Source organism: Vipera ursinii (genome assembly GCF_947247035.1).
Source record: "Vipera ursinii genome assembly, chromosome: 3".
In the NCBI taxonomy this organism is placed as follows: domain Eukaryota; kingdom Metazoa; phylum Chordata; class Lepidosauria; order Squamata; family Viperidae; genus Vipera; species Vipera ursinii.
This window is the reverse complement of record NC_139516.1, coordinates 110,103,193-110,130,162: the sequence shown is the minus strand read 5'-3', so window position 1 is coordinate 110,130,162 and position 26,970 is coordinate 110,103,193. Positions and strand designations below refer to the sequence as shown.

The 26,970-nt window shown below is 37.9% G+C and overlaps 1 protein-coding gene across 2 annotated transcripts; it reads left to right on the top strand.

The window, feature by feature from the left end:
• Nucleotides 1-2: 2 nt before the first annotated feature.
• Nucleotides 3-26,970, top strand: SOAT1 (sterol O-acyltransferase 1). Of its 2 annotated transcripts, none has more exons than XM_083360384.1 (15): nt 3-145; nt 8,720-8,778; nt 10,385-10,512; nt 10,604-10,663; nt 11,594-11,701; nt 12,289-12,571; nt 16,194-16,272; nt 17,030-17,111; nt 18,583-18,628; nt 19,154-19,283; nt 20,861-20,958; nt 22,213-22,311; nt 23,002-23,137; nt 23,678-23,823; nt 25,720-26,970. In XM_083360384.1, exons 1-15 carry the CDS (start codon nt 25-27, stop codon nt 25,774-25,776), a joined length of 1,632 nt encoding a protein of 543 aa, XP_083216510.1. In that variant the 5' UTR covers nt 3-24; the 3' UTR covers nt 25,777-26,970. The 2 variants fall into 2 exon arrangements, with proteins under 2 accessions (XP_083216510.1, XP_083216509.1); XM_083360383.1 differs by having other exon boundaries at nt 10,382-10,512.

Genomic DNA, 26,970 nt, shown 5'->3' with positions numbered 1-26,970 from the left:
TCAGTGTCTTAGTTTTTTGTAACCATGGTGGGAGAAGACAATATATCTCTAAGAAATCGCCGAGCTACATACAGCACTGCAGAAGAGAAAGATGACTTACCAAGCAGGCTGGAAGAGGACTGGACATTCTCTAAATCAAGTAATGGTAAGATTTCCTGATTAACTGCATGATATACAGCTTCTTCTTCCTTGTTTAATGGTGTATTTCTATGAGTTACTAAATTTTCAGGTATTTGTAAGATGGAAGAGGCATTTCTTTTCTGTTTTTAAGTTTTACACATATGTCAACAGCTGTTGGCTCAATTCTACCCCTTGTCAAACCTGGGCTTATATCCGACGGCTACACTTTCCAGTTATTTTGGATCTCACTCTCTCTTAGCTTTGACCAGCAGGACTAATGGCAAGGGATTGTGGCAGCTGTACTTTGAAATGTCTGGCAGGTGACTGCCGACTGATACTAATTCCCAACTGATATTAAAACTTTAATTTTTGTGTTGAAGAAATTATACTTTAAAGCTGGTTTGGCTTTCTCACAGCATTTGACTTTATACGATCCTAAATGCTTTTAACTAGGTTGATGACCATTATTTTGGTTTGCCAATTGTTATTTACTTATAGGATTTATATGTCGCCCAACTCAAACATGAGGCTGAACAGCCTACAAAAAAAGAACAAACAGTGCAAAACAAATATAATCCACTGCTTACATTCTGAAAAACTATTCGTAGATTCATTTTGTTCAAGCATGAAAAGTATGTGCAGCGCAGTTCTTGCCTTACATGGGAAGTAGTCCAGTGGGCTTTGGGTGAGGCCAGGAGGGGGAGAAAACCTCTTTGCCATCCAGACCCCTGCAGCCTCTGAACATTGGACAGAACCTTAACATGGTCACTTAGATGGCCAGGGGCAGAGATGTACAATTGATGACACAGTCAAGTGCCCCGGCGGCCGCCCTTTCCCAGGCATCCACCAGAACATCGACTGGGCTGTGGGTAAGGGTGATGGGTATAGGCCCAAGCGCCCTCTGGAACCGTTCCGGGTCCATTAGGCGCCTGGGGCGGAACCACCTGGTCGGTTCTGCAGCCCAGCGGCGGGGGGTGGCATAACGGAAGACCAGCCGCAGGAGGTAATGATCTGACCATGACGGGGGCGATGGTTGGTGAACCCCCTCCCAGATCATCCAACCACTGTCCAGATAGGAACACCAGGTCGAGAGTATGATGCCCCACATGAGTCGGGCCCTCAATAACTTGGGTCAGGCCCATGGCCGTCATGGAGGCCATGAACTCCCGAGCTAACTCAGACGACCCTCCCAGTGAAGGCAGGTTGAAGTCACCCAGAACTATAAGCCTGGGGAAATCCACCGCCAGCCCTGAGAGAGTGTTGAGCAGCTTGGGCAGGGCTGTTGCCACACAGCTGGGCACCAGGTATGTGAGCAACAAGCCCAACTGAGCCCGAGAACCACATCTCAAGAGGAGGGATTCACTCCTGGCCATCTGGACAATGGTGGCCTCCCGCGGGCATAGAGTCTCCCGGACAACCACCGCCACCCCACCACCCCTGCCCTGAGCCCGTGGCTGGTGTAGCACCCGGAAACCTGGAGGGCATAACTCGGTCAGAGGCACCCCTCCCTCCGAGCCCAACCAAGTCTCCGTAATGCACACCAGCTCCGCACATTCCTCCTCGATCAAATCATGAATGAGGGGAGCCTTGTTAACGACGGATCTGGCGTTAAAATAAACCAGCCTAAATAAAACATCCAATGCTATCTCAGTACTGTACTGTATTTCTGACTGAAAGAGGTACCAGATAATCTGCTTTCCGGAGCATCTTGGAGTTATAGGTCAACTAATTTCTCAAAAGGGAAGGTTGGAGACTGGATGCATTGCTGGGATCCAGCAATGGTTTCTTGAGAAACCATTTTCTCAATACCTCTTTTGCAACCAGTGGAATCACCTACACTTTCAAGCAAGAATTAACCACTGCATGAATCCATCCACACAACCTCTCCCAGTAATACAGGCCAGGTGATTGGCATGAGAAAAAAATATTTACACATTCTTAACTACTCCTATTTGATGAGCCAAAATCAGTGGAGGCTCTTTGTATTTTTAGCAAAAGGGGATCTGTTCTTGATTGTTGTGATTATTTTTCAAAAAGTGCTTTTCTTTTTAACTGAGGAAAAACAAACACACTCCAGCTCAATTGTATTCAGTCTGGATGGATAATATTTGGGCTAATTTATCGCTCAGAATCACATGCAAAGTCATGCTTGGATATTTCCCAGAAATTTTTTTCCTTGAACTGTTTTTACCTTCTAAACAACCTTGGATCATAATCAAATGAGTAATTTGCCTTGAGGAAAGCATGTGAGAGATCTTGCTTCTGTAGCCCTGGACTTATAAGATAGAGATCAGTCATTCTGTAACTGAGGCTACCTTTGCTCATTTTTAAAAATTGTATACATCAATGCCATGTTAATTAATATCTCTGAGTAAGGGGAAAAGGAGTGCAAAGTTGGTTTTTCTTTCCAAGTTTCTCTCTTTTTTTCTTTGATTCTGCATTCATTCATTTGCCATGAATGAATGCAGAATCTATGCAATTTTATCCTCTGTTTCAGGCAGCAGTCTCCCAAAGAAGTTTACACCAACCATATAATTAAATATGAATGTAATTATATAGCATTCAGTTAATTACAGCCAGAAATGGGTGGAAGTACACCAAAAGACGATGTGTGTTGACTGCTTAATTTAGTCATAAATGAGAGCTCCCATTCTCTTTCCAAAAACCTTTTGAGTATTGGCCAGTGTACAATTTACAGGAAAGACCTTTTTTGAGTGTGACAATAACTTACCAGAGCGCAAGTGGCTTTGCACTAGGCACATAATAAGGAGTACAAAATAATATCTGCTTTGTTTATCACATCAGAATAAAGCACATCTTGTCACTCCAGAGAGTAAGCTCAAGGAGGATCATGAATTTCTATTGACCAGTAGCCCTGCAATTGTAGGCTTCATTAGCTGCTGGCCTATGTAGTCTGTTTTGTAAATACATTTTGTGCCTCTGAAAATGTGTTTGTTTGGAACATTGTAATTTTTTAAAAAAGAAACTATCCTTTCTTGACCCCACACTGTCCCAAGGAAACAGAGGTTGTGATTTCTCTTCCTTTTCTTTGGCAAGTAGTCTGATCTTTTGCCAGCGAACCCAGTACTCATTATTTCCAGTAAGAATAACAGTGCTTACCAATAGTCTCCTCTCAACTGGGGTATAGCGCTGAATGGGTCTACCTTACATACCTATATTCTCTTTAGAGCGAACAAGCCTGTAATTCCAAAAGAATTTTCAGCTTGTGCCTACTATCTTAGTACAAGTGTTTCAATATTAATATATTTAATTTAATTTCAATATTAAATGTTCAAAGTAATTTGTCCCAATCATTTGGTTTCATTTATCTATGCTGATTTGGTGGGAACTACCAATATTAGCTTCTTTGCAAAATCTGGTGTGGGGAAGGAAGCTTGGTTATTCAAATATACTGTAGCTTCGTGGAATAAAATATTGCCTAGCTTCCCCCCCCCCTTTCCTGCTAGTTTCTCCAAGCACCTAATCAGGGAAAATTTCCAGATGCTTCTACCTGAGATTCTTTGAAGAGCAACAGTGACTCTTTATCATATTTAATTGTTCAGGTGTAATTAAGTTTAAAGTTCTAGGAGAACCTCATACTATCAACACAAGGCTGATGGTCATAAATCTCTTTCTTGAGAACAACAAGGACTCAGCAAGGATAATCTGCAATAAAGCAAGGTCCTTCACTGATGATTCCTCTCTAAATTTTCCTCAGTTGTGCCCCTTTTTAATATAACAAATGCTGCTCTGGCATCCCTGACCCACAACTTTTCTCTCTTTTTGTTTTAGATCATATTAGAAACAGTTGTTTTCTCTCACTCCTTTGTAACAAAAGAATAATGATTCACAGGCGTAGATGTTTCTCAGTTACCAAAGCAAGTTTAAGCTGTTCAATGTAACAATAACATGCTTTTAATAGAGTGATCCAGCATATTTGGAGAGCACCAGAATAGTAGCCTAGTGCATATTTCTTTCCTAATTCCAATGAAAAATGTGCAAATTAGAGAATTCTCTATGGTTGCATTAGAGGCTAGTTGTTCTCATCCAAGACATTCATAAATAAATAAACCTTTATTGTCAAAGTACAACATGTGTACATTAAGATTAGCTGAGCCTCCCCCCCCCATGCTCTCTCCCCCCAACACACAGTGACAACAAACCCTCCATCCCACCACACTATGTGAACCAACTACATCACACACCGGCCTCCCAAGTCAATTCTGCATAAGTCAAATGTCATGATGGGATCACATCTTTTTAACTACATTTAAAATTGGATGATAGTTATGTTTGGAATATAGGGACGTGGTGGCTCAGTGGGTTAAGACGCTGAGCTTGTCGATCAGAAGGTCGGCAGTTTGGCAGGTCGAATCCCGAGTGCCGCGTAGCAGAGTGAGCGCCTGTTACTCGTCCCAGCTTCTGCCAACCTAGCAGTTCGAAAGCAGGTAAAAATGCAAGTAGAAAAATAGGGACCATTACGGTGGGAAGGTAACAGCGTTCCGTGTGCCTTTGGTGTCTAGTCATGCCGGCCACATGACCACGGAGACGTCCTCGGACAAGCGCTGGCTCTTCGGCTTTGAAACAGAGATGAGCACCGGCCCCTAGAGTCGGAAACGACTAGCATGCATGTGCGGGGGAACCTTTACCTTTTTATGTTTGGAAAAGGGAGGAAGTACAAGCAAAAACAAACTAGTACAGGAAAAAATAAGTAGACTGAATAAATTATCTGTTTTTTATTTTGGGTGAAATTGCCACCTTTATTAGAGCAGTAAAATATCACAATATATATTCTGGGCTCCAGTATTAATTTCCAAAGTAGCTGGTAACTGCAAGGCAATTCATAAAGAGCAATTTCTTACTAGTGAGAAATAGATAATACTTGGAACTATCTAAGAATTTTGGTGGACTAAAAAGAGGAATGCCCTTAATTTGAGAACACATGGGAATGGAGTCATCTTTGAATAGAGTACAAATAGTTTGCATTCATTCCCTCCTTTCACATCTATAGCTAAAAGAATTTCATCATTGTTCAATTGGGTTTTGCTGATCAGAGTAAGCACTAGCTCCTGTAGAATTAGAGCTCAAGCGGTATTCACATTTTAAGTATGAGTGGAAAATGGTTGTATACGTCCTATTAACAGAAATGTAGAAGTTATTACCTGATCACACTTGTACAGTATAGCCTAGATTCATGATACATATACCAAGGCATATTCCCGCTTTGAATAAAGAGAAATGTGACTTGGAGTCACTGAATAATTTTAGCCTATATAGCTTTGTAGAAGGTTTTTGAAAGAGACTCATATCCATTTAATACAAATTATCGAAAACAATAATTTGGCTTCCATTTCAGCTCCTTAACTTCTTTGTCAGCCCTGAACGTTAGGGATCAATCCTGTTGCCTTCTGGGCTTTACAGTATGGAGGAGAAAAAAGAGGATTCCCTCTGTCACTATTTCTTCTTGATTCAGTAGAAAAGGTGCTCACACTTCTGGGTTGTCCTCCCAAGATTCCAGTTCACTGGAAAGGATTGAATTCTGGATTCTATATGTTCAGTTTCAATAGAGAAGATACGCTGTTCCTTATTTGTCTCAGTCAATGACCACTCAGCGTTCTGCTTTCTTGCTCTTATGACAAGCTGACCCATCCTATTTCACAGGTGTGTAACCAAGGCAGAGAGAAGCCATTTCATTGCTGAGATTGAATTTGAACCCAGATCCATGTGTTCTGTATATTTTTTTTCTTCTTATGCTCTTTGCTTCATGACTGAAGTTTGCAACTTCACAAAGTTTGCTTCAAGAATACTCCTACTGGCGAGCACATTTCAGGCTTTTTAAACAAAGGCCTTGTTACCAGAGGTCAATGCTCCAGTAGACAGATTCATGAATCATATGGGAGGAAGGTCACATGTTTCTTGTAAGTGATGACTTAGGCAAAAGACTGCGTGTTCTAAAGTTTCTGGCTTAGTGATTCATTTCTGGTGGACCTTGAACAATTAGGCAGACCAAGCCCCTTTCTCTTATTTTTTCTTCTTCTAACCCTGTCAGTTTAATACAAAGTTATTTTGCAGTATGTCCTATCAGTACTAATACTAAACAAGCGCTCATAAATCTGTGCAAACAAGATAAGCACTGATACATTATCATAGCACATCTTTTCCTACGTCTCTCTCTCCTTCCCTTATGCAGAGAGAAAGAATGAGGGAAAGAGTATGTGGAGTGAACAGAGTTTCCAGAGTATTTTTTCTCTTTCAAATTCAACTGCAATATCTTAAAGTAATGGGTACATATATTTTCCTCTGTAATTTATATAATAACATTTTAAATAATTTTAGTGTCCCATTAATAATCAACAGTTACAAAGATTACATTGGGCTGAGTAATATAAGGCTTGAAGCTGATTTCCTATCCTAGTTAATGGGAAATCTAACTGATCTCAAAGCTGTTAAATGTGTTTCATGTGTTCTTTAATTTTTGTCTGGAATTATGTCTGCTGCTTTAAAAATAAACTTGCATGCTGGCAGGTCAAAATGTTTGCTAAGAGTCTTATTCCTGAAATCTGTAAAAATTACATAAATAATGGCATGGTTTTATATTATATTATTTTGTAGTGGATATAATTTGGAGGACCTGTTCAGACTTTGTTAATCTTGAACAGATTTACACGGGTCGCTGAAAGTTCAGCTCATGTAGAAATTGTACTAAATTATGTATTATCAGGAGTCATTCAGTCTTAAATATTTTCTTAAATATAGGCATATACATGCACATGTTGTGTATTTTATGACCTTGTAAATTGAATGGAATACATTGTCACATGAGCAAAAATATACTTGCACAATAGGATACTCAATTTCCATTTGCAGCTTCTCCACTTCCTTAGGAGATTTGTTTAATTAATTCTATACAATCATACACATACAGACTCACAGTCTGTCTCATATAAAAACACTTTCAAGTTTAGAAAGTGTTTTCCCTGCCCAATGCTATAGCTTGCTCATTTCTGCATTTTTGTGGAATTATAGTGTATATGCTATGTGTCCTTAAGAGAACCACAATCACTGAGGTAAAGGTGGGGAGAGATAGTAAGATACCTCTGTAACTGCTATCTGTTAAGAAGTCTCCCCAGTTATAGTTGTGCTGACCATTTTAGATTGCCAATTTAATGAATGGATCCAGGTCACCTTAGCTGTATATACCATATTATGCAAATATGAGGGAAGGCTCCTAAAGCTAAAGCAGCTAAATATCTTGCTAAGCATGTATAGAATATACTGTGTAGTATTATATTGGTGGGAATATAATAGCAGTAAGGTGGCTTAATTTGTCATGAATTGTATCGCAGCAGAAATTTAGATCATCTGTGCCCTTTTCAGGATTGGTGTAACATGGAGACCTTGGAAAATATGAAAGAGTTGCAAATGGAGCAACCATTTCCAAGATTTGATATGCTATCACTTGTTTGTTTCCTAACACTCAAGGTCATGTGAATAAATTCCAAGAATAGTTAGAAACTAACTATTGACCAAGAACTACAATCTTCCTACCTAGAAACGCAATTGTTAAGTAGCTAGAAATATTTATGTATTACATGCTGACTTTGTTGGGAATTATTGTGCCTTGAGTATTAATATGACTTGGCTTAGAACTCTTACAGAGTGTATGGAAAAGTAGTATCAGTTATATTTAAATTTAATTAGGCAAGTTAAATATAAAACATAAACATAGCTACCTTACAAACCTCAGGTATGTTGATTTGGAAACCAAAATATTCTATTTCCTTGGCTGTTTTAGAGGAATGGGATCTGGAATTATTTTCATAGAACTAAAAAAATGGAATAGCCAGATTAATGGCTTTCCAGGAAAAAATGCTTCAATTGCAATTTCATTTTTGCTGAACAATGTTCTAATAACACGCTTATGTCCAGCAGTATGGTGGGCTTTTGGGGGTGGAACAAATACATTTTATACAGTTTTTACAATATTATGTTTTAAATGAGCAATAATTGAAGATTGGGTCCTATTTTTTAAAAGCTATTTTATGCATATCATAGCTTTGAGACATTTGAAGTTCATAAGAAAATGACCTCTTGGGCATTGTTCTTATTGACATAATATAAATATATTTTATCTATACAGTACTACCTGAACCTATGAAAGTGGGATCTATATACTTAAAAATAAAAACAGTTATTTCCTTGCCACATACAAAACCAGAATGTCAGGGAGAAAAGTAGGCTAAAATCCTACTTTTTGATATATTTAGTTCTTTTTCATTAAATGTCCTGAGTAGCTCTTCAAAATTTTCTGTGCCAGTTACCTTCATTTGTTAAGCATACAAATAGCTATTTGAGGCAGGGAACATTTTGACTTTGGAAAGGTTATTTTTCTGATAGTTAACAAAAGAATAAAATCGCCATGCTTATACAGGTGAGTGCATAATTTTGGGGAGCCTCAATTTCCTGGGTGGATTTTAACATAGTACACTTTTAGATATAGTTTTTTTTCCTGCATGGATATTATATTTGTGTTTTCAAGATATGTAGTAAAGTATGGTTACAGTTTGAAGATGACAAAGCATGGTTTGTTTTTCTTTAGGTCGAATTGATGTTGACCATGCAATAACAAGAAAGATGCGACTCTTAACAGAAGCAGAGGTAAATAAATGTTACTAACAAGCTTTTGGGTATTATATGTGGCTATGTCTTATCAGTTTATAAGCAAGTTAGCCTGTGGTCAGATTCCCCAATCTGTGCTCTAAGATCTATTAACTACACTTCTTAGAATTTCCATTGACCATGTTACATAGAAATTCTGGATACTGGGGAAATTATATTGCTACTAGAGAGTGCTGTACAGGTAAAGGTAAAGGTAAAGTGTGCTAGTCGTTTCCGACTCTAGGGGCCAGTGCTCATCTCCGTTTCAAAGCCGAAGAGCCAGCGTTTGTCCGAGGACGTCTCTGTGGTCATGTGGCCGGCATGACTAGACGCCAAAGGCGCACAGAGCACTGTTACCTTCCCACCGTAGTGGTCCCTATTTTTCTACTTGCATTTTTACGTGCTTTCGAACTGCTAGGTTGGCAGAAGCTGGGACAAGTAACAGGCGCTCACTCTGTTACGCGGCACTTGGGATTCGATCTGCCAAACTGCCGACCTTCTGATCGACAAGCTCAGCGTCCTAACCATAATTGAGCCCAAAACTTATGTTGGTAAATGAGACATTTGTTAAGTGAGTTTTGTCCCATTTTACAACTTTTCTTGCCATAATGTTAAGTGAATCATTGCATTTGTTAAGTTAGTAACCCTGTTGTTGAGTGAATCTGGCTTCCCCATTGACTTTGCTTGTCAGAAGGTCACAAAAATTGATCACATGACCCTGGAACACTGCAACCGTTATAAATATGAAGCAGTTGCCAAGTGTCTGAATTTTTATCACATGGCCATAGGGATATGCTGCAAAGGTCTTAAGTGTGAAAAACAAACATAAGTCATTTTTTATGGTCAGTAAATGAACTGTTGTAAGTCAATGTAGAATTTCTACCTGAATTAGAAATAGCCACTTTTTATTGAAAAAAGGCTATTTGACTTTTTGATACATAAAAAGTGGCTCATGTTTTTATTTTTTTATGCTGTGAGTTAGCAGCAGTTGATCAAACAATAAACTATTTTAAAAAAACCTGCCTTTTGTCAACCTATTGCACTTGAAAGTTCCTGATTTGTTTGTTTTTGGCAGGTTACAAACCAAAGCTAAACATTAACCATCTTTCTTTTTGTTTTAGACTAAGGGTGCTGACTTTTCTTCTTCTGTTAACAAAATAATACTGCATCAGAACAAAATTAGTGCCATAGTTCTATAAATGCATGAAAATTCTAAATGAAATATTTTGATTCCTTAAATCTTAAATTCAAAAGGTTAAAGCATTAAAAGTCACAATAGTATAGGCATCTGTCTCCTCAAACAAATCAATGAGGCTTAATTTATAGATTTTGATATGTATGTGTGAAGTATGGAAGAGAACTAATTATATACTAATGCTAATTATATTCTAGAAGATCTCTCAGCTAATAATTTTTAATTGAGAAAAGTTTTCACAAGAGCTCCTTCTGAATGTTTTGTCTCAGTCACAGTTTTGTACTGTGGCTATATTTCCTTATTGAGAATGTTTCATGAATGCTGCTTGGGCAAGCAGTTGTTTGGATGTGATGTTGCTTTAAGTAATTGTGATTTTTTTCTTCTATTCTTTCTCTCAAATTTTACCAGCAGTTGAAGCCAGCATTCATGAAGGGTGTGGACAAGCATTTTACTGAAGTTATCAATAGTTTGATTGCAAACTCTATGCTGCTGGAATCTTCCCCGGCTGCTTTTCCAGAGAAAGACGGTCTCAAAATCAAGTATGACGGTTCTTCATTCAGTAGGCTTGATTTCTTACTTGATTTCTTTACTTTTGTCTTTATTTAATAATGCCTGTTCCTTTCTTCACAGGGGAACAAGAGCACCTCCAGAACATGGAAAAGTTTTCATTCCCAGAAAATCTCTCTTGGAGTGAGTATATTTAATGGGTTTGTAGATTACAGTAGTACTAATGATAAAATTACTATTGCTTTATTCCCCTTTGGAAATGCGATTAAAGCACTCCAGTTTCTATGATCCATAATATCGGGGGATGTAAGGTCATTTGTCTCATTTTTATCATCCTTTACAACATTTTTTTCATTATCCATATTGGTTGAAACTGGGCATTTGGTTAGCCATGGTGTATCTAGAGTTCCTATCAGAGCTGACCACAGCTTATATTCACTTTTTCCCTTTTCTCCTTAAAGTTGATCTCCTGTCTAGATGTATGTATCGTTCGAAATGACTCCTAGTAGATGGCTAGATGCTCTGATAAAATTTATACCACCTAAATAAAGAATTTACAGTTAGGGACAAAATGTGTTAACTAGACTCAAGAACATATTTTGTATAGGTCAGATTCTTTTAGTCCATTATTGTCACCTCTTGAATAGAATAGACCTGGAAGGGGCCTTGGAGGTCTTCTAGTCCAGCCCCCTGCTCTAGCAGGAGAACTATGCCATGTCAGACAAGTGACTGTCTAGCCTCTTCTTAAAAATCTCCAGTGTGGAGAGCCCACAATTTCTGGAGGCCAGCTGTTACACTGGTTAATTGTCCTCACTGCCAGGAAGTTTCTCCTTAATGGTCTGTGGAGCACAATCTACTTTGAAAGTTTGCTCAAGTTCCTTTAAAATGTGAGCAGTCTGGTAGGGAGTGGAGTGGGTAGCACTCATTCATTCATTCATTGTTTGTATGACACTTATTCAAGTGGCTAACAATCATGAATATTATGAGGGAAGGGAACCAACTAGAAAACCTGGACGTACAATAATATTTTTAAAGATTATAATGGCTAATATTTTGCCCCTTTTTCTACAAATTTCCTAATTTTATTTTGTTCCATTGAACTTCTTTTCATAGTGAGTTATTTGAAGTGAATCATATCCGGACCATCTACCACATGTTTATTGCTCTCCTCGTTTTGTTCATCCTCAGCACACTTGTGGTGGACTACATTGATGAGGGAAGGTAAGGACATCTTGAAAAGGTCAGCTGAAGGGAGGCTTGGTGCTACATTTTGGTATTTGACCACTGGACTACTGGCACCTCTTCTTTATTAAGGGAGGAATGATTACCCATCCAACTCTTTTTTGTAGAGGAGGAAAGCTGCAAAGAATCCCATGATTATATTTCACGAGATTGTCACAACAAAGGCACTTAGCCAAGGATGTGTCCTTTTCAAGGTTCTGTAACCTGTCCTTGAATTCCTTGTGTACATCTGGATGATACTATGTTTGTTTGATATTTTATAGCAGCTTTTCTCAGTGTGGCATCTACTAGATGTGTTGGCTAGGTCTAATAGAAATTGTAGGCCAACATATATGGTCCACACTGAAGTAATGAAGACTGCTTAACATTATTAGATATATCTTAACATTTCTGCCTACTTATGAGTCTTGTATTTTTTTTAAAAAAAATCAGATGTAAAATTATGTCTTAATTTTACTAGCTTTTAATCCCTCTCCCCCACCCCCAAACACACCCCAAATACTGTATTTTTACCTAGTGAATGAAGTTCCATTAACCTTTTTGTTTTCTTTGATTTTTTTTTCAAGGCTTGTACTAGAATTTGATTTCCTCGTTTACTCTTTTGGCAAAATGTCTATCGTTGCTCCAACTTGGCTTTGCATGTTCTTCTCCACGTTATTTGTGCCCTACGTCCTCTTTGTCCGGTGGGCCCAGTGGTTCCATAGCTCCTCCCACAAGATCATCTGTTCCACTTTATTTGGGGCACTGTTTGTGATTTTCCAAACAGTCTGTCTTGGATTTGGACCAATTTACATTGTATTGGTTTATGATCTACCGCCAGCCTCTCGTTTTATAATTATACTTGAACAGGTGAGTTTCATTATTTGCAAAGTGGATCTTAATAAGGCATAAATCTTTTTTTCCACAGAAATATGTAGATTATTTAAGAAAAAACAAGTTTAAATTCTCCTTTTGTAGGTGGGCGGAATGCTGTTTTTCTTCCATTTCAAATGATTTCTCCTTAATATATGGATTATGACTTTACTAATCTTTCATTGTACTTGTCAAAATCAAGATAGTTTTTAAACAAGCAAAAAAATTAGTTGGGCATTAAATCTCAGGAATCAAAAAGTAAAGTAGGAACACCACTGTAATCCTTAAATGGTAACAGGTAAATCTACTCTCCACATATTGTACTTCAGAAATAGTGGACTTTTGATTATGGTATAGCAGATTGTTTCTCTTGCTGCTTAAAAACGCTAGGGGAAATGATGGTGCCCACAAGTTCATTAGGAAGCTGTGCTATGTAAGTGTGGCAATCTTGGAAAAGAATTCTACTTTAGCTAGTTTAAATGTTATATTTCCCAATAGGCACAACATTTTAGCATTCGGTTTATTGTTCCTTCTCTAACATAAAGGTGAATCAGCTGCCCAACTTTTAAAATGTTTATTTGTAAAGAATAATAGCAAGATATCGATCAAAATAGCTTATTTGTAATCAGGCTTCTTGGGAAAAATCAAGCATTTAGCAGAAAATCCCAGTGTTCATCTCAATAGTACCATATGACAAATATGTGAAGTTCAAAAGGAATAGTTACAAAATTTTGTCTCTGAAAGATGTCAGTATGTCAACCATAAAAGTAAGATGATACCTTACATGTATGGTTAAAACCGAATGAGTTAATGGAGAAAATAAAAGTAAAGGTAAATATTACTAAAATATTTCTATAGTTGGAGGGATAAAAATATTTTTATGGAAATGACAATTGTCTAGATTTTATTTATCTCTTTAAAAAAATAGAAAAAGCAAAAAAGATATGCAAATACATAGAAAAACTTTGCATAGAAAGCCAACAATTTGTGTTGATTTTCCAATTTGGGGAACTTTGGAATCTACATATAGAACACCTTTGGTTGGATGGACAGTATTAGGGTCTAAATACACTAGAGCAAAGGTCCCCAACCCCTGGTCCGTGGACTGGCACAGGTCTGCAGCATGTTAGAAACCAGTCTGCACAAACAAGCAAAGCCCCATCTGCGGTATGCAGCAGCACACAAAATCATACCCCTTCCAGTCCACGGGAAAACCTCTCTCCATGGAACGGGTCCCTGGTGCCCAAAAGGTTGGGAAACCCTGCACTAGAGCTCGGGTATTCAATGGGCAAATGGTGTCCAGAGGTTTACCTTTAGGATCACTCAGAGGAATTCACTCTGCCTCTGGTAAATTTGCCTGACTTTGTTCCCAGTTGAAGGCCAAGAGTGATGTAGGCCTATAGAGATGTCTAGGGCAGGGGTCAGCAACCTGAAACAGTGAAAGAGCCACTCGGAACCGGTTCCTTCACAAAAGGAAAAACTGGGAGCCGCAAAAAATGTGTGTGCATGTGCGTACATGCGCAGAACAGGGTTTGACTGAAGAGTGGAGCCAAGGCGAGATATGCACCTACCCTGCATATTTGAATTGATTGGTTGAACTTTTTAGTCCCTTTTTTTTTTGGACTGCACATGGTAGAGGACTGGGAGCCGCAGGTGACGGCTGAAAGAGCCGCATGCGGCTCTGGAGCCGCAGGTTGCAGACCTGTGGTCTAGGGGATTGACCTACCTGTTATCTGGGAACAGTTTGATTCTGTTGCACCCAAGGATATGGACAGAGTTCTTGGGACAGTAAACACGATCATCTGTGAACAAGATTCATGCACTCCTGACTGGTCAAGGCCACCTGTGAGGTGACATGTAGCTGGATTAATTCATCCTTGAGTGACAGATGTTCCCAACACCCTTTAAAAGGTGTTTGTGGGTCCTCAAGACGCTGTCAATGAGCCCCACCAGACTGGTTGTTTTTTGTCCAGTCTTCTACCTCCCCTTTTTAGGGAACATAGTTGAGAAGGTGGCACTGCAGCTATAGAGGATCCTGGATGAAATGGATTATCTGAACCCCTTCAGATAATATAATAACCCCTTCAGGCCTGGATATGAGACAGAAATAGCATTCATTGTTCTTTTGAGGGATATCTTGTGGAAGCGGGATGGAGGTAGTGCATCCATCCTCACTTTTCATGACCTCTTGGCAGCTTTTGATTCCATTGATCATGACATCTTTTTGGATTGGCTCCAGGATTAGGGGGGGGGTAGAGGGCCCAGTTTTATGAGCTCTGCTGGCACAGTGGTTAGAATGTATTACTCCAGGCTACTTCTGCTGACTGCCGGCAGTTGGACAATTTAAATGTCACTAGGCTCAAGGTTTACCCTTCCATCCTTCCAAGGTCGGTAAAATGAGGAGCCACGTTGTTGGGACCAATATGCTGACTCTGTAAATCACCTAGAGAGGGCTGTAAAGCAGTGTGAAGCAGTATGTAAGTCTAAGTGCTATAGCTATTGCTATTTTGTGCTGGTTCACCACCTTCCTCCAATCAGTGTTCTGTTAGAGATGTAGTAAGAATGCTTCTTTAAAACACATTTTACAATGCCTTATACTTAATAAGGAGTGGGTGTAAGTAGTGAACGTGATTCTGACAAAAGCTAAAATTTTCAGAGGATAATATTCTTTTGAAGTATATACCTAATGTATGGAATTTGACAATTGGATTATGCAAATAGATTCTCCATGCCATTACTATGGATTAAAAGCCTGATATTGTGACATTGGAAAAATAATTGTATGGCCCCATTCACTTTTAATGTGTAGTTCTTGTATGTATTTACATTATAACACTCCCCTAGATTTTTTTAAATTTAAATTTAATTTATTTTATAGTTGCATACCATTGGGGAGTTAACTTCTTGATCTTCAGCTTTATCATTGGATAGACAGTGTTTTTGTGTGTGCATATACATATCTTTTATTTATCTACATAATTCAAGTAATTCCAGAAACCATTATAAACACAATTGCAAAGTTAGTCTCTGATGCTTTGATATCATGTCAGGGGATTGATGACTATTTTAGTCTACGGGATTTCCTGCATTAAAAACTGGAGCATGTTGGAACATTTAGAAGATGTTGGAATGGGACTATAAATTTGATCTGTACTTAAGAGTAATTCTAGTTTGGAAATGAGGATTGTTAGTCTTGTTAGGGTAGAAGGAGGAGAAGACACTTATAGTCTGGATTTTCCCCACTGTCATTCCTTTTCAGTATAATAGCTGTAGTTTTATTAACGTTGTCTGGGCAAGAATGATACATTTTAAAGATATGAAGATTGTTCTGACATGTTTCAAACATTTGGACTGTATCTATATATATGAACTCTCGATTTATTAAGAGTGCAGCAAAAAAGTACTGTACTCTTTTGTGGAAAGACAAAGATGCTGAATTTATACTCTTGGACGGATAGCATTTTCCCCTTGTGATCATGGCTTCCTATTATGTTTAAAAATTGAAAAATTTGATATAGTATGTATTTTTCTCTTATGTCATTTTCTCTTGCATAGTTGTCCTTTTCCTCCCATTTTGTTATTTTTTTGAAACAGATCTTACCTGTCATTTTATTTATAGGTACGCCTTGTGATGAAAGCTCACTCTTTTGTCAGAGAGAATGTTCCCCGAATAGTCTCTGCTACTCCTCAAAGCTCAAGTGAGTAATTGTGCCTTGCACTAATTCTATACTGGTAGCCCTGAACTTTGCAACCATTCATTTAGTGGCTACCAAGTTACAATGGCATTGAAAAAAATGACTTAAGAGCAGTCCTCGTATTTACAACCGACACAGCATACCCACAGTCATGTGATCAAAATTTGGCTGCTTGGCATCCGGCATGTTGTTAGGACAGTTACAGCATCCCGGGGTCATGTGATGACTATGTGCAAACTTTCCAGCCTGTTTCTGACAAAAGCAAAGTCAACGGGGGGTGAGAGGTGGAACCAGACTTAATGACTGCATGATTCAGTTAACAACTGCAGTAATTGACTTAACCGTAGCAAAAAATATCATAAAACCAGGTACGACCTTGATTAGCAATGAAAATTCTGATGCCAATTGTGGTCATAAGTCAAGGACTATTGGTAGCAGGTGTGAGGATAAAACCTTCTTGTCCTTTTTGCTGTTCTGGGAGTAGCACTCTATTAGGTGGCACTGGTTTACAGGCCCGTGTTTCTCAACCTCAACAACTTTAAGCTGAATTCTGGGAATTAAACGTCTACACAGCTGACTTTGAAAAACACTGATATAGGCTTGTCCAGTCAGGCAGAACTGTAGGAACTTACGAGAAGCATCGTTGTACTTGGAATTAATAAGCCAGGAACAAGGTAGAAAATAGGAGTTTACTTTGTGTGTGTGTGTGTGTTATATGTGCTAGTACCAAACTACTTTTCTGGGTTTTTTTCCCCTCCAGATTCTTTTCATCCTCCTAAAGTTTCCCAGTACCTGTATTTCCTTTTTGCTCCCACTCTTATTTACCGAGATGAATATCCCAGGTAATGAATAACTTTGCATGTGGCAATTTCATTTCTGTTGTGAAGGGATTGGCATTATATGTATTTGCTTGTAGTATTGCTAATTTTTAGCCAGGATGCAACTAGGGAGCCAGTTTGGTCTAGTGGTTACGGCACCAGTCTAGAAAGCAGGAGACCATGAGTTCTAGTCCAATCTTAGCCATGAAAGCCAACTAGGTGACTTTCAGCCATTCACTCCCTCTCAGCTCAACCCACCTCACAGGGTTCTTGTTGTGGGGAAAATAGGAGGAGGAAAAAGTGTTGAATATGTTTCACTGCTTTGAGTTATTTGTAAAAAAAATTAAAAGCGGGATACAAATAAAAAAGTTAGCTTCTAAGTGCTAGAGATTAATTCCTATAATATCATTGTACCCTCATTGTGTTGATTTTCTTCTTTAGATGTAATTTTTACTAAGAATTATAATTGCAGTAATAAAAACTAATACAAGCTAAACCTACAGAAAGAGAAAAAGTACAAGAAAAAAAGAAAAATGTGATAAGAAAATATGTAAAGAACTGAGTTTCAAACTGCACAACAACTATAAACAAATTTAGAAAGCCTTCACCCACTACAAAGTTACAAACCAAATACTCTTCATGCCATGTGTCATCCCTTAACCTATAAACAAATCTATACAACTTCAACTTTTTAACTCCAATGTCTGCAAATACATAGTCCTTAAAGGGTTGCCACAACTTTGCAAATAAAGGTCTTACTTTAAGCTTAAATAAACCAGCTTTATATTCTTTTTGCTTCTAACAATCCTAATCTTTAATTCTATGGAATATTGTTGTAGGATTTGAATTCTCTTTGCTTGTTTATCCCATTGAATATTAAAGAGCTGCAGACAAATCAAATATAGGTAGTCCTCGACTCGTGACCGGAATGGAGCCTGCCCATTACGGTCGCAAGTTGTGATGGTCATTAACCATGTGATCACCTCACTTAATGTCCACCATCTCTGTTCTCTTTGATGCAGTCATTAAGCAGAGAATGGAGTACATTTGGGGTGGGGGAAGCCTTGGGGCAACAAGCAGCAGGCCCAGGACTCCTTGCCCCAGACCTCCCAGGGCTTCCATCACCCCCTGAGATACCCCATGTTATACTTCCCACCCCTCAGGGTCCCCACAGGCCTTGGGCCTACTTTCGCCTCCATGGGTGTCTTGGGCTAAGCGACTGGTCGTAAGTCAAGGACTACCTTTAATATTCTTATCATAACTTTTGAATTAAATACATTGTGCAACTGCATTAGCAAACATACTTTTTATGAGCAGAGTGAAATTGCTCCACATTTTCTATTTCCTTTGTTCCACCCATGCTTTCAATTGCTTGCAATTGAATTTATATTGTGTTTGCTACAGTCAATATCTAGGTCATGCACTTAATTATACTTGCTAAAAATATGATGTGAAAACCATTTGAGAACTGAATAATGTAATATATTCTTTTCAGAACACCCACAATAAGATGGAGCTATCTGGCTACCAAGATTGCACAGGTTAGTGACTTTACTTTATCTGTCATTTACCTGATGGAAAACAGTCCTTGGACCTAAAAGCACTTAGTAGCTGCCTTGCTTGTGTATCTCCACTAGAAGCGCAGCCAGTTTAGCTGCTTTCAGTATTAAGGCCTAATGGGAACCTTGTACATATTCCTGTCTTTGTAAAACGTTATAATCTTAATTCTTAAACCATGGTCAAACCATGGTCCTTCAACAGTTAGATATTGCAGAAAATAGTTGCAGGCTAGGAATAGTAATCACTTATATCTCATTGTGAAATGCCCTGTCTCTACTATTAAAAAATAGTATAGAGTTAAATGGAGTGGAAGTGGCATCCAGCTCAAATGTACTAATTTCAGCAAGTGATCCTGTGCATTTTTTTTTCTGATTCAGAATTTAAAAATAAATGAAGGTCACTTGAGGGAGATGAATGGTCGGTCCACAGTATTTTTTTAATTTGCCCTGTGATTCCTTCCAGATTTCTCTGATTATTAACTGATTTTGGTTTTCCCTCTTGTGTAGATTCTTGGTTCATTGTTCTATGGTTACTACATATTTGTAAGACTCTGTATTCCAATGTATCGGAATTATAGCCTGGGACACTTCAGTCTACGAGGACTAGTTCTTTGCATCTTCAACTCTATTCTTCCAGGTGAGCTCCTGTGAATCAGCCTGTAGATCTTTCCTTCAAAGCTTTTGAATGCAATGCAATTACAAATGTGCTATAGCTAACAGATAGACAAATGAGGCATGCTAGATATGTGTTAGCAAATGATCTCTCTGGGATTAGAGAACATAAAAGAAGACAAGCATTATTTCTTTTATAGGCGTTTTGTACCAGAAGAAGATTAGTTATGGGCAGCCCTATACTTTTCTAAAATAACATAAACACAAATAAGCTTCTGCATTTTATGCTCCTATCATTTTCTCAGGCAAAGGAGCTCCGCCTTTAATTTAAAACACTTTAAACATATAAACACTGCTTCTGGATATACCATACTATGGCACATCCAATTCTGCACCATTTTATGAAGCAGTTGATGACCCGAGATTTTACATAGAGTGAACTTCTATTTCAAGTTGTATTTTGATTATATTTCTTTCCCATAAACTTTTTACAGTATTTCTTTTTTCATATCTTGACTTTCATCCTAATTCCACCATTCTTTCTCCTGCTTTTATACTGACTTCTTCCTATAACAGCTTCCTTCTTAACAGTTTTTGCTACCCCCTGATTGTTCCTGAGTTACTATAAACTCCTTTCTTGCCATTTTTCTACACCGGGACAGACATTCTTTTGTTTCAAATATTCCCAGCCACTAGATTTCCTACTGCTTGGCCTATAGACACACCTACATACAGTAGGTGGTAGTGCTGTGTGGATGTTCTGCGGAGAAGGTGGCCGTCACTGTGGTCAGAAAACGTAACAACTGGAAATAGTTCTTCTTGACCGCTAAGTAATCCTCTACTTACAGAAAGGATACCACTTGTTGAAATGAACACTCTTCAAAGTAGATGTTTTAAAAATATATAACTCATCCTTTTTTCTTATTTATTTATTTATTATTTATTTATTTTAATTCCATTTATATCCCGCCCTTCTCCGAAGACTCAGGGTGGCTTACAAGCTTAGCAGTAGCCTTCATTCTATGTCTATGCCTGCTTATTAGGGCTTTCACACCGCCCCCCAAGCGGCATCATTACAAAGTCAGCTTAATTGCCCCCAACAATCTGGGTCCTCATTTTACCTACCTCGGAAGGATGGAAGGCTGAGTCAACCTTGAGCCTGGTGGGATGCGAACCTGCACTAATTGCAGGCAGCTGGTGTTACTTAAGGAGGCATTAGCCCACTGCTCCACCAAGGCTCATCAAGTTCCAGATGCCTAGTGCTCTACTTGTTCTGCCTGTTTCCTTTTTACCCTTTCTTTCATTTTGCACAGTACAGTCTTGCCCTCATACAAAATCCCACTTTTCAACATGCAATCACACTAAGATGTTGCTGAAATCTATTCACTCAAATGCTGCCCCAGAAGGTAACTTCTTAAAAGTAATCCTTAAAAATGACAAGCCATACTTGTTGTTTTCGTAGGTATCATTAGGATACCTAAACCACTGAACAGGCTGAAGGTGCAGCCTGTTTTCAACTTTAACTTGCAGATATTAGCAACTTATATTTAATCATAATAAATTAAATTAACCTCCTTTTATTTCCTTCCTTTTATTTCCTAGGTGTATTGATTCTGTTCCTGACCTTCTTTGCATTCCTTCATTGCTGGCTTAATGCTTTTGCTGAGGCGCTCCGCTTTGCTGACAGAATGTTTTATAAGGTAATTGAGGCCCAAAGTTCATAGTCTTGCCAGCCTTTTCTGAAGGATTCACTACGACTGTACAATTGTACCAAATAATTGGCAAGAGGCAAGAAGGGAAAGGTACCCATTTAGACAAAAAATATATGTAGTTGTGCTATATGTACAGTATATATGCACAGGTATGTACATGCATGTGCATAGGGACAAAGAGTTACTGAGGATGCTCTCCACAATATTGCTGTCCTTGAAATACTTTAGGCAGAGATTTCATCAGACTTTTAGTGAACAGAAGGTACCATGCCTATGGATGTTACTGTTGGATTTCATGTTCACTTACACTAAGTTACATTTATTTATTTATTTATTTATTTATTTAGACTGACTGACTGACTGACAGAGAGACAGAAATAATTGCCATGTGTGCATTAGACTATCTGTTTTTGCGAATTAAAACAACTTCGTTGGTGGTTTGGCATGGTTTTGTCCAGGAAGAAAAATGCTTTTTTAGTCTTGGCAATTGCTGAAGTCTTTGAATGGCAGATGATCTTACAGTAGCTTGTTCTGAATCTGCTATGTTTTTTTAAGCTTGTAACAGTTTCTTGTGCAGCCTAAAAAACAATGATAAAAATATTTTTGGAGCCATAGCAAATCTACTTTGTAGTATTTTTCCTAGAAAGATCTAATATTCTTCTAAGGGACAAGCCCTAAAGAATCTGGTAAGATCTTTTGAAATATGAGTTCCTTATACTCCAAGTGAGTTTTATGGGGTCTTCCATATGCTTTGGGATCACACCGTATCTTATTCCTGTTCACTGACTATTGCAACAAAATCTGATGGGTCTGGAAACATCGTTGAATGCTTCCATTCTAAAGTGTTTCAGTAAGTTAGAAATTTAAGTTGCAACTTTTTTTCTATTCTTTTCTGTCTTTCTTTGAGTTAGTCTTAATTCCTGTGACTACCTAGACTAGTCCCTGCAGCATTCTTGGCAAGGAATTTTTGGAAGAGGTTTGCCCTTGCCTCCTTCTTAAAGCTGAGAGAATGACTGATAACCAAGATAACCCAGCTGGCTTTGTGCCTAAGGTGGAACTAGAACTCACAGGATCCCAATTTTGGGCTTAGTGCCTTAGCCACTGCACTAAACTGGTGTAAAGTTGCAACATCTGAAGATTATATTTTAGATGCTATTGAAATATTTGAGTAGCAGCAGATCCTTGATATAATGGTCCTCAATTCGGAACTTCATTCTCTATTCTTTTTTTACACCTTTTTAGGACTGGTGGAATTCTACATCTTTTTCAAACTATTACCGAACCTGGAATATCGTAGTACATGATTGGCTGTATTACTATGCCTACAGAGATTTCCTTTGGGTAAGCAGCAGACTTATAAGTAATTGACTAATTATGTCGATGCCAATTCTAAGTAACCACTTTAGGTAGATTTTCTCCAAGATTTTTTATCCATGGGGTTTTCTTGAAAAAATGCAGACGTGGTTTACCATTGCCTCCTTCTGCATAGAATGAAATGACACCTTTGCTATTGTCTCTAAAGTGACTGCCTACTTCAGCTTCTTCCTATATCCCTCCTGCACAATATAGGTGCCTACTTGCTTTAGCTGGCAGGGATGATAGTCGTGCTTTGGATGACTCTGCTGGTAGTATGTAGTCTTGGCAAACATTCCCAACCTTCTTCACTCATCACCCCCTGCCATATGGAGGCAGTACATCAGTACATTTTGAGTGTAATCATTTTCTTTTTGTGTGTTTTTCTTCAATACACACTTACATTTAAGTTAAGCACAAAGCTTAATGGGAACTCTTCCTTCAGATAAATATCACATATTTATTTATTCTGTGCTAAGTTTATACCACTATTTCTTCTAAAGGTAGCCCATATTGCTATACATCCTGATTGAAAAGAAAATATAAAGAAAAATCTTCATTTATAAATTTCTGTACAAAGTGCTAACAGGATGTTTTGGGTGATTGCCAGAAGCTGCACAAATATTTTTTTTTAAAACATTGGATATTGTCTCTCTCTTGTTTGTCTGTCAACCTCAGTTCTTTGGGAAAAAATTCAAAGCAGTTGCTATGCTGTCAGTTTTCACGGTTTCTGCTGCAGTACATGAATATATCCTGGCCGTTTGTTTGGGTTATCTGTATCCAGTCATGTTCTTCTTGTTCCTGTGCTTTGGAGGTAAGTAATAAATATACCCTACAGCAGTATAGCAAAATGTTGAGAATTTTTTTTAATAATAAATGGCTAATTTGCAAAATGTAATCTTGTGAGGTTCCAGTATGGCTATCATTTGTAAACTCTGATCCAGAAGCCATCTGTGATCTCAGATCACATCCACTCTTTTCCGGAGCCAGTTCTGAAGTTGATGGCAGAGTTGCTTAGTGGGAATATCTTAGGTATAGAGTCCTATTGGAGCACAGGTGAGTGAAACCTGCCTCTGATTTGCTGGGGAACATTGTGAGAGTAGAAGGAGAAAAACAGAATAGAGTGAAAGATTCTCTGTCCCTCCTCTTAATAGCTGTGTGTTCTGCCTTTGATTTTCCCATTTTAGAGTATAAAATCCAAATTACATCTTGACCAGCATTACTTTTCAATCTGATAGACTAGCCTTGTAATTTTATTAAAACGTGTTTTATCATTGCAACATTGTTCTAATGCATTTGGGAGTAGTGCGGGGAATAGAATTTAGAGTCTAAATGGTTGTTTTTTTTCCTTCAGTGGTTTTCAACTTCATTCTCCATGACCGGCGGAAAAACCCCATTTTTAACATCTTCATGTGGACGTCCCTCTTCCTTGGCCAAGGTGTCCTTATTTGCCTTTATGGGCAAGAGTTATATGCCCGTCAGTATTGTCCCAGAGAAAATGTGAGTAATCTGTTTGTAATAAGAATAGGTTCAGAGCCATGAATTTAGAGACAAGAACTACGAAAAAACCATTCATAATTTATAAACATTGCATTTAAGTTGCAGCACTCTGCGTAGTTGAAAAACTACATGAATAAGAGTTGTTTGAATGTTGAGTGGCATAAAAGTTAAGTACATTAAAAATTAAAGCTTGGGAAACTGAAAAATATGATTATAAAAGTGCAGTCCAGCTCAATAGCACTGAAAAGGAAAAACAAGAAAACCAAGAAAAAGCAGCATCGTTGAATAAAGAACTCTCTGACCAACTGAAGGATAAAAAGGATAAGTACAAAAACAGAAAGAGGGACACATAACCAAGGCAGAATACCAACAAATACAACAAATGTTGTATATAGTATGTGTGTTATGTATGTGTACACTTTGAGAGCAAGCAACTAAATTTCATTTTTAATGTGTGCCATTGTGCCCACAATAAAAAATGACAATAAAAGTTATCTATCTAACAAATAGCCCTAACCTGCAAAGATGAAGTCAGGAAAGCTAAGGCTCAAAACAAAGTAACACTTGCAACAAATGTCAAAAACAATTTAAAAAAGGTTTCTTTCAACACATAAAAAACAAAAAAGTCAAAGAAACAACTGGTCCACTAATGGGAGAAAATGGCAAGGAAGTAATGGGCGGTAGAGAGAAAACAGGATTGCATAATTCATTCTTTGTATTTGTTTTTACGCAAAAAAAAAATACAATCCAACTTACCAAAAACAAAACTGTAAAAGATAGTCTAGGAATGCAAATTAAAATAAGCAAAGATAAGGTAAGAGAATACCTGTCAGCTCTAGACAGATTCAAATTAGTGGGCGCCGATGGGTTACATCCCAGAGTTCTGGCAGATGTGATTTCAGAACCATTGAACCACATCTTTCAAAGTTCTTGGAGCACAGGGAAACTACCTGAGGACTGGATAAGAGCTGATGTGATCCCCATCTTCAAAAAAAAAGGGGGGGAACAGATCTAGGAAATTACAGACCAATCAGTACCTGGGAAAAATCTTGGAAAAGATAATAAACAAATCTGCAAATACCTAGAAGCAAACAAAGTTATAACCAAAAGCCAACATGGGTTCATCAAAAACAGATCATGCCAAACAAATTGTATTTCATTCTTTAACAAAGTGGCCAAATTAGTGGATCAGCGAAATGCTGTGGACATAGTATACTTAGATTTCAATAAGGCATTTGACAAAGTAGACCACAACCTATTACATGGTAAGCTAGAAAAATGTGGGATAGATAGCATCACCACCAGATGGATTTGTAACTGGCTGACAAATAATTTATCAATGTGTCATCCTCAATGGAGGTACATCCACATGGAGGAACGTAAGTAATGGGATACCCCAAGGTTCCGTTTTAGGCCTAGTACTCTTTAATATCTTCATTAAAAATCTAAATGACAGAATAGAAGGGGAACTCATCAAATTTGCAGATGACACTAAGTTGGCAGAAATAGCCAACAACCCAGAAGACAGACTCAAAATCCAAAAGGATCTTGACAGACTTGAACACTAAAATGAAATTTAGTGTTGATAAAAGCAAGGTTTTACACTTAGGCAAGAAAAACCAACTGTACAGGTACAGAATAAGTAAAACTTGGCTCAAGGCCAGTAACTGTGTGAGGGATCTTGGAGTCTGTCTCGACATTTATTAGCAAGAAGGAGAGTCTTGTAGATTCGGGAGAATCCTAGGTTCCTCTATAAATTCTTTGCATTTCCTGGTTACCAAATGAAAATATATCTGGGTTATTGTGTGATTAAATATGCTTGATTGGATGGTGCTGGACAAGACAAATTATTCTATACTTTTTGCCTAACATTCCTGTTTCTCTTGTATCTTCTAGCCAACTTTTCTGGATTACGTGAAACCACGTTCTTGGTCTTGCCCTCTTAAGATATGAAGACCTCTGAGAATTATCTTTAGAACCAATATCAGAAGATTCTCTTTAGTCAAACAATAACAAACTGGGTCGAGTGATATAAATGAGTTGAGTCTTCTTTTAAAGGAAATTGTATGTATTTCTGATGGCATTTTGGCACATGAGGCAGCTAAACTTGTACAAGGCTCAATAGGTGTTTCTCATTCCAAGCTCATTCCAATATGAGCCATTTCCATGCTGGTCATGAAATTTGCTAGAAAGTTAGTGAAGAAATTTCTAGTTAAATTTTGCCTATTGCAAATAGTTTTCTATGTATTATTCCTTTTACCTACTATTTCCTTAAAAAGTAGTTTTCTGTGATCTGGATAATAGTGACCATTTGCATAAGTCTTCGGTCAGAATTACACTTGAAATGGGATACTTGAACAGTATTTGTACTGCAGAATGAAGAAGCCAGCTGCTGCTTTTGTCCAGAACCTGAGAAAAAAACATTCATGTCTACTCACATTGGGCTTAGGGAAAAAATGAGGAAAAATTAAGATACCTTTGTAATTTTTTGTTATTTCTTAAACCATATTGTAAAGGATTGCTGAGATATGTTGCTGAGGGCCCTCTTGGGTGGTGAGTCAAAGACATCCTGCCCTTGTAAGTGAATGTATTGATGCCTGGTTTAGATCACCTGCAACATGTGGGCTTTTCCTGTAACAGTAATTATATAAATATGTCATTTCGACCGATGCAGCCATGCAACGAATATTTGTAGAAATTGTAATTTGGCCTAGGGTATATAAAAGTTGGGCATGATCCAACACTGCTTTGAAGGGTAAAATTACTGCCTGTATGAATAATGTATTGTGAAAAATATGTCTAATGTTCTGCTTTGACATCTTTCAGTATTTTTTTTCAAATTAAAGAAAGCCTAGTGTTATTAGCTGTACCGTGTAGTACTTCCTTTGATGCTTAGTTTCTTAATAATCTGGCAACACAGAGTGGCCACTCGCTACCATGTTCATTTATCTTTTAATTTTTGAACTGTTAACAGAAGAACATGTTAAATACTAAATATGCTTTAAATTACATTACAGGCTTATAGCAGAGTTATTTGGGATAGCCTTGGAGCTTCCATTAACATTCAGACTAGGACCAGTTTCTGTATTAATGACATGTTCTGCTGAAGATCAGAGAATTTAAAACAAAATGTGTTTAAAGCTTTCC

What these genes read in the sequence shown, in the direction of transcription:
- SOAT1 (XM_083360383.1), top strand. Translation starts at nt 25, where the DNA reads ATGGTGGGAGAAGACAATATATCTCTAAGAAATCGCCGAGCTACATAC. An exon ending in TGCTACTCCTCAAAGCTCAA is followed by an intron (nt 16,273 to 17,029) that starts GTGAGTAATTGT and finishes TTTCCCCTCCAG; the next exon opens with ATTCTTTTCATCCTCCTAAA. An exon ending in TGGCTACCAAGATTGCACAG is followed by an intron (nt 18,629 to 19,153) that starts GTTAGTGACTTT and finishes CCTCTTGTGTAG; the next exon opens with ATTCTTGGTTCATTGTTCTA.